This window comes from Mobula birostris, chromosome 13 (assembly GCF_030028105.1).
Source record: "Mobula birostris isolate sMobBir1 chromosome 13, sMobBir1.hap1, whole genome shotgun sequence".
Classification (NCBI taxonomy): domain Eukaryota; kingdom Metazoa; phylum Chordata; class Chondrichthyes; order Myliobatiformes; family Myliobatidae; genus Mobula; species Mobula birostris.
Window position 1 is genome coordinate 23407411 of NC_092382.1, and position 15537 is coordinate 23422947.

Below are 15537 nucleotides of genomic sequence, written 5' to 3' on the forward strand. Positions count from 1 at the left end.
GGAGTACAAGTCCTTAATTCACTGAAAGTGGTGTCACAGTTAGATAGGGACGGAAAGCAGGATTTCAGCCCATTGGCCTTCATGAACCACAGTACTGACAATGATAGATACTTTATACTTTATTGTCGCCAAACAATTTGTACTAGAATGTACAATCATCACAGCGATACTTGATTCTGCGCTTCACACTCCCTGGATTACAAATATTAAATATTAAAATATTAAAAGTAGTTAAAATTAGTCAATATTAAAAATTTAATGTATAAATCATAAATAGAAAATAGAAAAATGGGAAGTAAGGTAGTGCAAAAAAACCAAGAGGCAGGTCCGGATATTTGGATGGTTCGGCCCAGATCCGGGTCAGGATCCGTTCAGCAGTCTTATCACAGTTGGAAAGAAGCTGTTCCCAAATCTGGCTGTACGAGTCTTCAAGCTCCTGAACCTTCTCCCGGAGGGAAGAGGGACGAAAAGTCTGTTGGCTGGGTGGGTCGTGTCCTTGATTATCCTGGCAGCACTGCTCCGACAGCGTGAGGTGTAAAGTAAGTCCACGGGCGGAAGATTGGTTTGTGTGATGTGCTGCGCCGTGTTCACGATCTTCTGCAGCTTCTTGCGGTCTTACGGATGTTATGTTGAATTGTAGAAGATATTGGTAAGGCCTGATTTGGAGTCTTGTTTGCAGTTGTGGTCACCTACCTACAGGAAAGATGTAAAAGAGGTTGAAAGAGTTCTGCGAAAATTCACAAGGACGTTGCCAGGTCTGGAGGACTTGGGTTATAAGGAAAGATTGAACAGATCAGGACTTTATTCCCTGGAATGTGGAAGATTGAGCAGAGATTTGATTGTGATAGCGGGGCATAGATGGGGTAAATGCAAGCTGACTTTCTCCACTGGGATTGGGTGGGACTACAACCAGAGACCATGGGTTCAGTGTGAAAGGTGAAACGTTAAGGGGAACATGAGGGGGAACATCTTCACACAGACGGTCATCCGGGTGTGGAATGAGCAGCCAGCACAAGTGGTGCATGCGAGCTCAAGTTCAACATTTAAGAGGTTTGTGTAGGTACCTGGATGGTAGGGGTATGCGAGTAGAAAGTTTAAGCAGCTGGGCACCACCTAGATGGCCCAAAGGGCCTGTTTCTGTGCTGTAATTTTCTGTGACTGTGACAAGAACCTGAAATAATACAAAAATTCACACTAAGTCCTTTTAACAGCTGTGCGGACCAACCATTCATCTCAGCAGGAATTGTTTATATGGTGTTAAAACTGTGGCACTTCAAGTTAATAACGCATAAAAGAAACTCCCAGCTGCATGTCAACAAAGGCTATTTGTGTGTGAGAGTGTTTCAGTTTCTGTGGAGCCAGGTACCCATGCAGCTCACTGGGAACAGGGAATAATACAAATGGAGAGAGTCAACCTGAACCAGGTCACAGATTGGGGACAGTGGAAACATAGACAGGCTCGTTGGCCCACAAAGCTGTGCCGTACATGTCCTTACCTGAGAAATTACCTCTAATCTTCTGAGCTCCATATACCTGTCCAGGGGTCTCTTAAATGACCCTATTGTATCCACCTCTGCCACTGTCGCCAGCAGCCCATCCCACACACTCAGCACTCTGCATAAAAAAACTTGCCCCTCACATCTCCTCTGTACCCATTCTCATAGAGACAGAAAGAACATCAGAGAATTTGATGGTCATTCCAGATACCATCACTGTGCCCAGTTACGAGATGATTTCTCTCTCTAACTTGGTTTGAACTTCACTGTAACAGTGTGATGTCGGATCACACCTTGACTTCATCTGAACTGTTGTGCTATACCAATTGATGGATTTTGTAAATCTCTTTACAGGTTAAAACTGACAAGGAATTTGTCTACGGGAATCTCGAACACAACACGCCAGTTTTGCTGTCTCTGTCCAGATATTTAAGAAGTGGAGCAAGGGATTCACTCGATCATCCTTCCTGCTCAGACTGTGGGGAGGGATTCACTCGATCATCTGACTGACCGGCATTCCCATCATTTTACACAAGGGGGAACACATTCACCTGCTCAGTCAGTGGGAATGGATTCAGTTGGTCATTTCAATTGAAGGTACATCAGTAAGTTCACACTGGCAAGGCCATTCCCTGTTAGTTTTTGCTCTTTTGTTTGCTCTCTCTTTGGCTTTTATTTTGGCTTTAACTTCTCATTTCAGCCAGGATTTTGTCCTCCTTCCTTTGCAATGCTTCCACTTCTTTGGGATGTATTGATCGCTCAGCTCCCGAATTGCTCCCAGAAACTCCAGCCATTGCTGCTCCATTGTCACTCCTACCTTTTCCCTTCCAGACAAGTTTGTCCAGCTGCTCTGTCATAGAAACATGGAGAGGTTCAGTACAGAAACAGGCTATTTGGACCATCTAGTCAATGCACTGGGACCTTCGCCCTCCATCCCCCTACCATCCAGGCTCCCATCAAAACTTCTTTTAAATGGTGAAACGGAGCTCATATTCACCACTTGTACTGGCATCTCATTCCACACTCTCACAACCATTTCAGTAAAGAGCTTTTCCAAATGTTCCCGTTAAATTTTCACCTTCCCCACTTGCCCATGATGTCTGGTTGTCATCCCTCCCAACCTGAGTGGAAAAAGCTGCTTGCATTTACCCTATCTATACCCTCATAATTTTGTATACTTCCAACAAATCCTCAAAGCAATGTATAATTTCCTTCTTTATGTTTAGAGCCTTTTTTAGATGTATAAGATGATGAGGGGCATTGATCATGTGGATAGCCAGAGGTTGTTCCCCAGGGCTGAAATGGCTAACACGAGGGGCATAGTTTTAAGGTGCTTGGAAATAGATACCGAGGGGATGTCAGGGGTAAGTTTTTTACACAGAGAGTGGTGGGTGTGTGGAATGCACTGCCGGCTATTTGTGTGAGTGTTCCAGTTACTGTGGGACCAGGAACCCATGCAGCTCAGTGGGAACAGGGAATAATACCAGCACAGAGAGTCAAACTGAGCCAGGTCACAGACTGGAAATGGCAGAAATGCCCCATTCTTATAGAGACAGGAAGAGCATCAGAGAATTTGATGGTCATTCCAGATACCAGCACTGTGCCCAGTTAGAAGATGATTTCTCTCTCCAACTTGGATTTAACTTCACTGTAACAGTGTGATGCCAGATCACACCTTGAAACTCAAGGGATCTCATCGGAAATATTGCCCAACACCCAATGATGGATTTTGTAAATATTTTTACAGGTTAAAAATGACAAGGAATTTGTCTACGGGAATCTCGAACACAAAACACCAGTTTTGCTGTCTCTGTCCAGATATTTAAGAAGTGGAGCAAGGGATTCACTCGATCATCCTTCCTGCTCAGACTGTGGGGAGGAATTACTCAATCATCTGACCGACTGGCATTCCCGTCATTTTACACGGGGGAACCCATTCATCTGCTCAGACAGTGGGAATGGATTCAGTTAGTCATTTCAACTGAAGGTACATCAGCAAGTTCACACTGGGCAAGGCCATTCACCTGTTCTGTGTGTAAGAAAGGATTCAGTCGGTATTCCCACCTGTGGACACACTAGTCATTTCGCACTGGGCAGAGGCTGGTCATCTGCTAAATTTGTGGGGAAGGATTCACTCGGTCATCTGACCTAATGGCTCACCAGCGAGTTCACACTGGGGAGCGGCCATTCACCTGCTCAGACTGTGGGAAGGGATTCACTTCGTCATCTGTCCTACAGAGACACCAGCGAGTTCACACTGGGGAGAGGCCGTTCATCTGCTCAGTGTGTAGGAACGGATTCACTCAATCATCCCACCTACAAGCACACCTGTCTGTTCACACTGGGAAGAGGCCATTCACCTGCTCCGACTGTGGGAAAGGATTCACTAATTCATCTCACCTACTGAGACACCAGTCAGTTCACACTGGGGAGCAGCTGTTCACCTGCTCAGACTGTGGGAAGGGATTCACTTGCTCATCCCACCTGAAGCTACATCAGCGAGTTCACACTGGAGAGAGTGCCTTCACCTGCTCAGACTGTGGGAAGGGATTCACTTGCTCATCCCACCTGAAGCTACATCAGCGAGTTCACACTGGGGAGAGGCCATTCTCCTGCTCAGACTGTGGGAAGGGATTCACTCGGTTATCTGTCCTACAGAGACACCGGCGAGTTCACGCTGGGGAGCGGCCGTTCACCTGCTCAGTGTGTGGGAAGGGATTCACTCGATCATCCCACCTACAAGAACACTGGTCTGTTCACACTGGGGAGAGGCCGTTCACCTGCTCAGACTGTGGGAAGGCATTCACTTGCTCATCTCACCTGAAGGTACACCAGCGAGTTCACACTGGGGAGAGGCCATTCACCTGCTCAAACTGCGGGAAGGGATTCACTCAGTCATCTGAACTGAAGGTACACCAGCGAGTTCACACTGGGGAGAGGCCGTTCACCTGCTCGGACTGCGGGAAGGGATTCAGTTGCTCATCCCAGCTGAAGGTACACCAGCGAGTTCATACTGGGGAGCGGCCGTTCACCTGCTCAAACTGCGGGAAGGGATTCACTCAGTCATCTGAACTGAAGGTGCATCAGCGAGTTCACACTGGGGAGAGGCCGTTCACCTGCTCAGTCTGTGGGAAGGGATTCACTTGCTCATCGCAACTGAAGGTACATCAGCGAGTTCATACAGGGGAGAGGCCGTTCACCTGCTCAGACTGTGGGAAGGGATTCACTCGGTCATCCACCCTACTGACACACCAGCGAATTCACAGTGGGGAGCGGCCATTCACCTGCTCAGACTGTGGGAAGGGATTCATTCAGTCATCTAAACTGAAGATACATCAGAGAATTCACACTGGAGAGAGGCCATTCACCTGCTCAGACTGTGGGAAGGAATTCACTCAGTTATCCACTCTAATGGCACACAAGGAAGTTCACAGCGGGGAGCGGTCGTTCACCTGCTCAGACTGCGGGAAGGGATTCACTCAGTCATCTGAACTGAAGATACATCAGCGAGTTCACACTGGAGAGAGGCCGTTCACCTGCTCCAAATGTGGGAAGGGATTCACTACATCATCTGAACTGAAGGTACACCAGCGAGTTCACACTGGGGAGAGGCCGTTCATTTGCTCAGTGTGTGGGAAGGGATTCACTCGGTCATCCCACCTACAAGCACACTGGTCTGTTCACACTGGGGAGAGGCCGTTCACCTGCTCAGTGTGTGGGAAGGGATTCACTCGGTCATCCAACCTACGGAGACACCAGCGTGTTCACACAGGGTAGAGGCCGATCACCTGCTCAGACTTTGGGAAGAGATTCCCTCAGCCATCTGCACCAAATGTGCACTATTGAGTTCACACTGGGGAGAAGCTGTTCACCTGCTGTAAATGTTGGAAAGGATGCACTCAGTCATCTAACCTTATGTAACTCTTGCTTCGGCAAGCAGCTTAATGTAGGAGGTGATAGCCCCCCAGCCCGGCCAAACTTAAGAAATCTCATTTGGGTGGATGCTGCTCGATGTGTCCCCTGTTACAAATCAGTACCCCGAAATAACAAACGGTACATAATATGTGAATAAACAATTGGGCTTTATAGTTCTTACTTTGACTATAGGGTTAGTAAAGAAAAAAAGAAGAAGGGCCCACTCTCTCCATTTGCGACTTCTCATCTCTCCCCAGCAAAAGACCGTGAAAATCTCTCTTCCAGACTCACAAGAAAGAACATTTCTCTCATTGGATAGCCCCGCACTCCAAAACCCTGTTATCTCTAGTCGTAACCTAAACATTGCTGCTGCAGAGAAACCATTACCTCAGCAGTGAAACATTACAGAGGGGCCATTACATTAACAGTGAAACCTCACAGCATGTTACACTTGTGACACACTACCAGGTTCACACTGGGGAGAAAGTTTCAATAAACTGCTTGCTGGATATTTGTTCGTCGCCATTGCTGAATGCAATTTCGAGAGTGACTGTCGGTGCTGAACTCTGCAATTATTGCTGATGCTCACCACACCCAGTTCTGCACCCTGGTCACTGAGTGTGGGAGGAGTTTCTTCTGCTGTGTATTCACCTTATTGGGACTGGAGTTTTATATGGACTGGAGTGGAGAGCGGCCAGTGAAGGAGTGGAGCTTTGAGGCTTTGGCTCGAGAGGTTCTGGCAGTTGGATTGTGCAGTCATGTCAATCAAGATTTGGATAGCTCAGACTCAGCAGACAGCAGCTGATTGGGCAATTGAAAATTGAAAAACTCAACAGACAAATAAAAAGAGGGGCAGCTCAAGTGGAGCGGCTAGTGAGTGAGTGGGCCAGTGAAGGAGTGGAGCTTTGGGGATTTGGCTCAAGAGATTTCAGCGAGCAGAGGCAGAGGATGACCTTGCTCCCAGTGAGGTAAGACCGGGTAAGTTTATTTAATTAATTAACCTAGGAGTCAGTAATAGAGGCAGTAGATAGGGCAGTCCAGTGCTCCGATTGCAGGACGTGGAAGTCAGGGACAGCACAATTTTCTCCGATGTCTACACCTGCAAGAGGTGCATCCAGCTGCAGCTCCTGTCAAATCGGTTCATTCGGGGGGCAGAGGCAGTAATAGATCAGAGTTTCAGGGAGACAGTCACCCCTAAAAGCCAGGAGACAGGTCGGGTGACTGTCAGGAGAGGGAAGGGGAATAGACAGAAAGAGCAGAGCACCCCTGTGGCCGTTCCCATCAACAATAAGTATACTGTTTTGGATATTGTTGGTGGGGATGACCTACCAGGGACAAATTGTAGTGGTCGCGTCTCTGGCACCGAGACTGGACCCTCAGCTCAGAAAGGAAGGAGTGAAAAGAGGAGAGCAGTAGAGATAGGGGATTCGATAGTTAAGGGGACAGATAAGAGGTTCTGTGGGAAAGATATAGAATCCCGGATGGTCTGTTGCCTCCCTGGTGCCAGAGTCCACAATATCTCGGATGGAGTTCTCGGTATTCTCAGGAGAGAGGGTGAGCAGCCAGATGTCGTGGTCCACGTGGGGACCAATGACATAGATAGGAGTAGGGATGAAGTCCTGAAGAAGGAATATGGGGAGTTAGGGAAAAAAAAGTTAAAAAGCAGGACCTCAAGGGTGGTAATCTCAGGATTGCTGCCTGTGCCACGAGACAGAGAGGGTAGGAACAGGAAGTCATGGCAGTTGAATGTGTGGCTGAAGAGTTGGTGCAGGGGGCAGGGGTTCAGATTTCTGGAGCATTGGGATCTCTCCTGGGGAAGGTCTGACCTGTACAACAAGGACGGGCTGCACCTGAACTGGAAAGGGACCAATATCCTGGTGGGCAGGTTTGTTAGAGCTGTTGGGGAGGGTTTAAACTAGTTTGTCAGGGGGGTGGGAATCAGAATGTGAGTGCAGAGATGTGGGTAGAAGGACAAGGGCATGATGCTGTGTGTTCTGAGTTGCTGAGGAAGGACAGACAGGGGACAAAACATACATGTAGCCAGTTCGAGGGGTTGAAATGTGTCTATTTCAACGCTAGGAGTATTAGGAATAAAGGGGATGAACTTAGAGAATGGATCAGTACATGGAACTACGATGTTGTGGCCATTACTGAAACTTGGCTGGAGGAAGGGCAGGATTGGCTGATGCAGGTACCGGGGTTTAGGTGTTTTAAAAGGAATAGGATGGGAGGTAGAAAAGGGGGGGAGTAGCATTACTGGTCAGGGATAGTATCACAGCTGTAGAAAGGGAGGACGCTGCAGAGGGGGTGTCCACTGAGTCGGTGTGGGTGGAAGTCACAAATAGGAAGGGATCAATCACTGTGCTGGGAGTAGTCTATAGGCCCCCAAATAGCCCTCGGGACACCGAGGAGCAGATAAGCAGGCAGATTTTAGAATGGTGCAGGAAATACAGGGTTGTAGTTATGGGTGATTTCAACTTCCCTCATATTGACTGGCACCTCTTGACTGCAAGGGGGATAGACGGGGCTGAATTTGTCAGGTGTGTTCAAGAAGGATTCTTGACACAGTATGGGGACCGGCCGATGAGAGGAGAGGCCATACTGGATCTAGTTCTAGGTAATGAACCTGGTCAGGTGGCAGACCTCTTGGTGGGGGAGCATTTTGGTGAGAGTGACCACAACTCCCTTAGCTTTAGCATAGCTATGGAAAAGGATAAAAACAGACAAAATGGGAAAGTGCTTAACTGGGGAATGGCTAACTATGAATGGATGAGGCAGGAACTAGCGAGAATAAATTGGAAACAGGTGTTCAAAGGTGAAAGCACAGAAGTAATGTGGAGGAAGTTTAGGGACCACTTGTGCAGGGTTCAGGATAGGTTTGTCCCACTGAGGCAAGGAAAAAATGGTAGGAAAAGGGAATCATGGCTGACGAAACATGTGAGGCAACTCGTCAAGTGGAAGAAGGAAGCAGATGTTAGATATAAGAAGCAGTCAGAGCCCTGTTGGTCGCTTTTCGATTGCTCCTACCCTGTTTACTTAATTGTTTCCTACCAGTCTTTTTTTTTGAAACCTTATTATAATACTTCAATACTGCTTTACTATGGCTGGGAAAAGAACCAGAGCATTTGCAAAAGAAAGAGAAACAGAAGATGAATCCCCAGTCACTTTGGATTCAATCAGTGACTTCCTTAAATCGCAGAAATAGGAATTCTCTGAGGAGTTTCAATGGCTTAACAGCAAATTGGATACAATTCAACAAACTTTATTTGAGCATGAGAACCAAATTCAGGAGAATACTGCGAAGCTAATGACACTTGAAGAGGACATTGAAGATAAAATTAAACTCTGCAAAGAGTTATCTTTATCCAGTGATAAAATGCTGAAAAGGATCATCAGTCTCGAAAACAGGAACAGGAGAAATAACTTGCAAATCCTGGGTCTTGAAGAATCAGTTGAAGGCGCTGACCGTTCGAAGTCTTTGCAAACTTTCTGAAGCAGATTTTCCCAGCTTTATTCACTTCTGAGCCGAAGCTCAATCGAGCTTTTGGCTCTCTGACTTTGAAGCCGTTGTCCTCAGCGGCGAAACCCAGATCGGTCGGACTAACCTTTCAGGAGTTTCATATTAAGGGCCTTTTAATTTGCCATACCCGGCGACAAGGAATGATTGATTTCCAAAGTTACATGGTTAGATTTGTGGAAGACTATTCACCTGAAATTTTGACTGATTGCATGAAATATAAAGAAGTTATGTTGGAATTTTATAATGAAGGATATAAACCATCCCTTCGGTTCCCCGCTCATCTGAGTATTGTTTTGAAGAACGGATTGTGAAAAAGAATAAAGTCAGTTGAAGATGCAAAAGATTTTCTGAAGGATGAAGTCTAAAACTGTTATACTTCTTATTTGATCAAGTTTTTTCTTCTGTTAATATGAATTTAAAATAAGGTTTCATTAAGCTTACATTTGGCTGTTCATATATTGTCTGTTGTTTTTTTTTGATACTACTTTATTTTATCCCTTTTTGAGGCTTTATTTTAATACAGCTTTCTTTGGATTTGTTTAAAGTGACCTTTTCATATTTTCGAATACTGAGTTCTTTTGCTTTTTATGTTGTGTATTGATAGGGACATAATGACCTTGCAAGACTGGAGTTTTTTCTGTCAACAGGATTTTTTTGGGGCCGGTACTTAGTTCTTAGCTCACTGACTGTCTATTGGTCAGCTTTCTCGCTTTGGATGGGGGAGGGCGTAGGGCCTATTTCTCTCTGGGAGCTGTGTTGGGTTGAATATATAATTGTTTGAGATTCCTGCACCCTAAGGACAAAGAGTTTTCATTCTTCTCACATGTTTATCATTCTTATTCTCGAATTGATTATTTTTTTATTGACTCATCTAATTCCATCTGTAATCGACTGCAAATATGACATTATCGCCATTTCAGATCATGCTCCAGTGAAACTTTCTATCAAGTTAATGGATACCACTTGTACTAATAGGCAATGGCGATTTAATTCCAATTTGCTTCAAGACCTGTACTTTGTTAAATTTATGAAGGAACAGATTGATTTCTTTTTTTCCAACTAACATTACGGAAGAAATTTCCAAAGGCACAGTTTGGGATGCTTTTAAAGCTTATATCTGCGGACAGATTATTTCTTTTTCTGTTGGTTTAAACAAACGTATTAAGAATGAAACATTTTTGTTGGTTGATAAAATTAAAGAAATTGATAAGAAATATTCTATTGCTCCTAGTAAGGAGCTCTACAAACAGAGAGTCGAACTTCAAATGGAACATAACTTATTATTAACATCCTCAATTGAAAATCAATTAATGAAAACTAGAAGTGAGTTCTATATTCATAGTGATAAATTGGGTAAATTATTAGCTAATCAATTGAAAACTACTTTGGTTAAACGTCAAATTATCAAAATTCGTAAACATGATGACACTTTGACAGTTGATCATGACGAGATAAAACTTTTCAAGAATTTTATATTTCTTTATACAATTCTGATTTTCCTCATGACTCTAACACTGTGCATGATATTTTAAGGAAATTGAACTTTCCGAAATTATCACCCCAAGAATGTTCAACATTAGAAACTCCTATTACAGATGAAGAAATAACAATGAACTCTGGCAAAATACCTGGTCCTGATGGTTTTACAGTGGAATTTTTAAAGTTTTTCCTCTATTCTCTCTCCTTGGTCGTCTAGAATATTTAAAGAAGCAATCAGATTAGGTAAATTACCACAATCATTTTATGAAGCTTCTATTTCTTTAATTCTTAAAAAGAATAAAGATCCTACTGATTGTGCATCATACAGACCGATATCGCTTTTGAATGTAGACGCCAATTTTTTTTCTAAAATATTAGTAACTAGGTTAGAAAAGGTACTACCTCAAATTATCTCTGTGGACCAAGCAGGATTTATTTAAAATCATTATTCATTTTTTTTTAATATTAGGAGGTTAATGAATATTGTTTATACTCCTTCATTTAACGTCCTGGAATGTATTATTTCATTAGATGCTGAGAAAGCTTTCGACAGAGTTGAATGGCCATATTTAGTTACCATGTTTGAGAAATGTAATTTCAGTCTGATATTTATATCTTGGATTAAATTGATATATCATTCCCCTGTAGTTTCTGTTTGTAGTAACAATCAAAGATCTTCCTTTTTTCGTCTATCTCGGGGTACTAGGCAGGGATGTTCATTATTATTTGATATTGCCCTTGAACCTTTAGCAATTGGTATCCGAGACTCACCTAACATTTTTGGTATTACCCGTGGAAATGAAATACATAAGTTATCATTATATGCGGATGATTTGTTATTATGCATCTCTAATCCTGGAAAATCTATTCCTGTTACTTTATTCTTGTTGGCTCAGTTTAGTAATTTCTCTGGTTACAAATTTAAGCTTAATAAGAATGAACTATTTCCCCTAAATATGCAGGTTTCTATTGATGGATGTTTACCATTTAAATTGGTTACTGACTCTTTTATATATTTAGGGGTTAAAATTACGAAAAAGCATAAAGATTTATTTAAAGCTAATTTTTCTACCTTTAATCGATCAGATTAAACTTTTGTTTACTAAATGGTCACCAATGTCTTTATCGTTGATCGGTCAGATCAATGTTATCAAGATGATTATTTTGCCTAAGTTTTTATACGTATTTCAAGTGGTGCCAATTTTCATTCCAAAATTATTTTTTGATAATGTTGATTCCAAAATCTCCTCATATATATGGCAGAACAAAAATCCTAGGTTAGACAAAGGACATTTACAGAAATCTAAAAAGGAGGTGAGGTTTAGCTTTGCTGAATTTTAGATTTTACTATTGGGCAATTAACATTTGATATTTAAATTTTTGGTTATGAGACTTGGACGCAACTTCAAGTCCACGTTGGGTGAGTCTTGAATGTAATTCTTTACAAGGGTTTTCATTGGGTTCTATTTTAGGGTCTTCACTTCCCTTTACTCTTTCTAAATTGTATAAACAAATGGATAACCCAATAGTTAAATATACTTGACATATATGGTTTCAATTTGGAATTCTTTTTGGGTTGAATCAATTTACTTTAGCAAGTCCTATTGTATCTAATTTCTTTTTTCAACCCACTACTATAGATTAAGAATATTTGGCTTGGAAAATTAAAAGTAGAGTACGATTTTGTGATTTATTTTCAGATAATTGTTTCACGTCTTTTGAACAACTAATAAATATAATTTGCCTAGATCTCACTTTTTTAGATATTTACAAGTTAGAAATTTTTCTAAAATACTGTTTTTCCTACCTTCCCGAATTTACAAACGTTTGTATAATCAATGGATATTTTGGAAAAACAAAATTAGATTTAAAGCCTCTTCAGAATGGTGTAATAGCAATTATTTATGATATAATTATGAAAATATGTCTAATAAAAATCAGAGTGATTGGGAAAGGGAACTTAAGATTATTGTACCAATTGAAAAATGGGAAAAACATCTTCAATTAGTTAATTCATCTATATGTGCGAAACATGCGTTGATACAGTTTAAAGTAGTAGATAGGGCTCATATGTCTAGGGATAAATTATCTAGTTATTATTCTCATATAAATTCTATCTGTGATAGATGTCACTCTGAGATAGCTTCTCTAACTCAAATGTTTTGGTCATGTCCTTTGTTGAAAAAAATATTGGAAATATATTTTTGATATTATCTCAACTGTTTTGAATATTGACCTACAACCTCACTCTATTACTGCCATTTTTGGGTTACCAATGATAGAATCAAGTCATTTAACCCCTTCAGCTCGTCGGATGATTGTATTTCTTACATTAATGGCTAGAAGATCCATTTTGCTGAATTGGAAAGAGATTAATCCTCCCACCACATTTCATTGATTTTCTCAAACTATGTTGTGTTTAAATTTGAAAAAAAAAATTAGAAGTGTTGTTTATGATCCCTCTATTAAATTCGAAGAAGACTTGGAGGCCATTTATTAAACATTTTCATATGATGTAACTTGACCTTTTCCAAACTTATTTTATTTCTTTGTAATACATGGTGAGAGGAACGGAGTCAACAACACTAATGGTTCCCTTTTTTTAACGATGTTACAAAACAGCCCATGCCTTTTTTTAGTTTAGTTGATTAACATTGTTTATGTTAGTTTTTTTTTCCGGGATATATTTCTGTTTTTTTTTTCTTTTTCAGGATTTTTTTATATAGATTTCTTTGTTTTATATTGTTCATCTGTATCATGTATGATAGGGAGATTTAATAGTCATGTGTCAACTGGGCTTATATTTAACTATGAAAATTACAATGCTGTATTCCCAATAATTTTGTATCAATACTGTGGTATGTTTATTATTATGATACTAATAAAGATTGAAAAAGAGAAAAAAATATATATGATTGTTTGTTTGAATATCTTACTTTATGGTTTGCTTTCTAGTTTTAATAAGTCATGGCCAGATATTTTTAGTTACATGTTGATTAGTATTTAAAATGGTTTGAAATAGTAACCTATTTAATTTGAATGTGAAAGGGCTGAATCACCCCACCAAAAGGAACAAAGTGTTTGCTTATATTCAAAAATTAAAAGCACCTTTTTTTTTTACAAGAAACACACATACGCAGCTGTGATAGCTTACGTTTTTTTTTACTCGGTGGTAGGATATGCAATTCCACTCTTCGTTTAATGCAAAATCATGTGGAGTTTCGATTTTTGTAGGCAATACAATTTCCTTTATTCAGCATAAAGTTGTTTCGGACCCTAATGGTCGATTTGTTATTGTATCGGAGTTCAGACAGTAAATTGATTGTTTTTGCTAATGTTTATGCCCCCAATGTAGATGATCTATGATTTTTTGAAAGTCTATTTTCATTTTTGCCAGATTTGTGTACGTACTCCCTTGTGATGGGAGGAAATTTTAACTGCTGGTTAGATCCAGTATTAGATCGCTCATCTATTAAACCAGCCACACTTAATAAATCAGCTTTGTTTATCCAATCGTTTCTAACTATATGTGGTAGAGTTGATGCTTGGCGATTTCTTCATCCGACGGACAGGGAGTATTCTTTTTTTTCTCTCATGTCCATCATACTTATACTGGGATTGACTTTTTTTATTGGTAGTCAAATGATTCTGTTAGTTCAATCGGTTGAATATAAAGAGATTGCTATCTCTGACCACTCTCCTGTAATTCTATTTTTTAAAGCTTCCTGGTCCTATCCCCATGAGTAGATTTTGGCAATTTAATTTAACTCTGTTATCCGATGAAGATTTTTTAAACATTTATGGAGAATCAAATTACTCTTTATTGTTGAAGAAAATATGTTGGAAAAGACGTCTAGCCTTATCATATGGAATACTTTTAAAGCATACATCTGGGGTCAAATTATTTCTTATATCACAAACATCATTAAAAAAGCTAACAAAGAAAGAAATGAATTAGCCAATCAGTTAAAGCAACTGGACCATACATATGCTTCAGTTCCTGATCCTGAAACATATAAGAGACGTACTGAAACTAAAACTAAATATGATCTTTTAATGTATCCAATTGAAAGCCAACTTTTAAAAGATAAGATTAGATTATGAGGACACTCAGTCCTCGTTTGTCATTTAGTAATGCATGCATTAAGAAATGATACAATGTTCCTCCAGTATATTATGGAAACACAAGACAGACCAAGACTAAAACTGACAAAAACCACATAATTATAACATAGTTACAACCCTGCAAAACAATACTGTATTTGATAAAGAGCAGACCATGGGCACGGTAAAAAAAAAGTCTCAAAGTCCCGATAGCCCCATCATTTCACACAGATGGTAGAAGGAAGAAACTCTCCCTGCCATGAACTTCCAGCGCCGCAAACTTGCCGATGTAGCACCCTGGAAGCACCCGACCACAGCCGACTCTGAGTCCATCCGAAAATGTCGAGCCTCCGACCAGCCCTCCGACATCCAGCACCATCTCTGCTGAGTGCTTTGACCCTGGTCCTGGCCGCCAAGCAACAGGCAAAGCCGAGGATTCAGGGCCTTCCCCTCCGGAGATTCTAGATTGCACAGTAGCAGCGGCAGCGAAACAGGCATTTCAGAAGTTACACCAGATGTTCCTCCGTGCTTCTCACATCCGTCTCCATCAAATCAGGATCGTGCACAGCATCCTACTTGACAAATAACAATATTCATCACTGGAGTGGCCGCTGTGCGCTTCGTCACGCCACCGTCTTCTCTCAGTCAACTTTATATTCACGGAGATAAAACTGGTAAGCTACTGGCTAATCAATTGAAGCCATTTTCAGCCAATCGGCAAATTAAAGAAATACATAAAATTAATGAGGACATGACAACTGACCACCTTGAAATTAATGCCACTTTTAGGGAATTTTATTCTAAATTGTATAGTTCTGACTCTGTTAATGATAATATTGCAATGAATAATTTTTAGATCAATTAAATATCCCAAATCTTTCGTTAGATGATCGTAGGCAATTGGATCAACCTATTTCCCAGGAGGAAATTGCTCAGGCTATTTGAGATTTGCATTCTGGGAAATCCCCAGGACCCGCTGGATTCTCTGGAGAGTTTTATAAGGCTTTTTCCTCCTTGCTTATA

At 41.3% G+C, this 15537-nt stretch overlaps 1 protein-coding gene across 1 annotated transcript in view; it reads left to right on the top strand.

Moving 5' to 3' along the window:
- Positions 1-3284: 3284 nt before the first annotated feature.
- LOC140208576 (uncharacterized) overlaps positions 3285-15537 on the top strand; it is a 69025-nt gene continuing 56772 nt past the window's right edge. The window contains exon 1 of the mRNA XM_072277332.1: positions 3285-5107. Coding sequence (XP_072133433.1) covers positions 3648-5107 — 1460 coding nt within the window. The 5' untranslated portion in view covers positions 3285-3647. The remainder of the gene's footprint in view (positions 5108-15537) is intronic.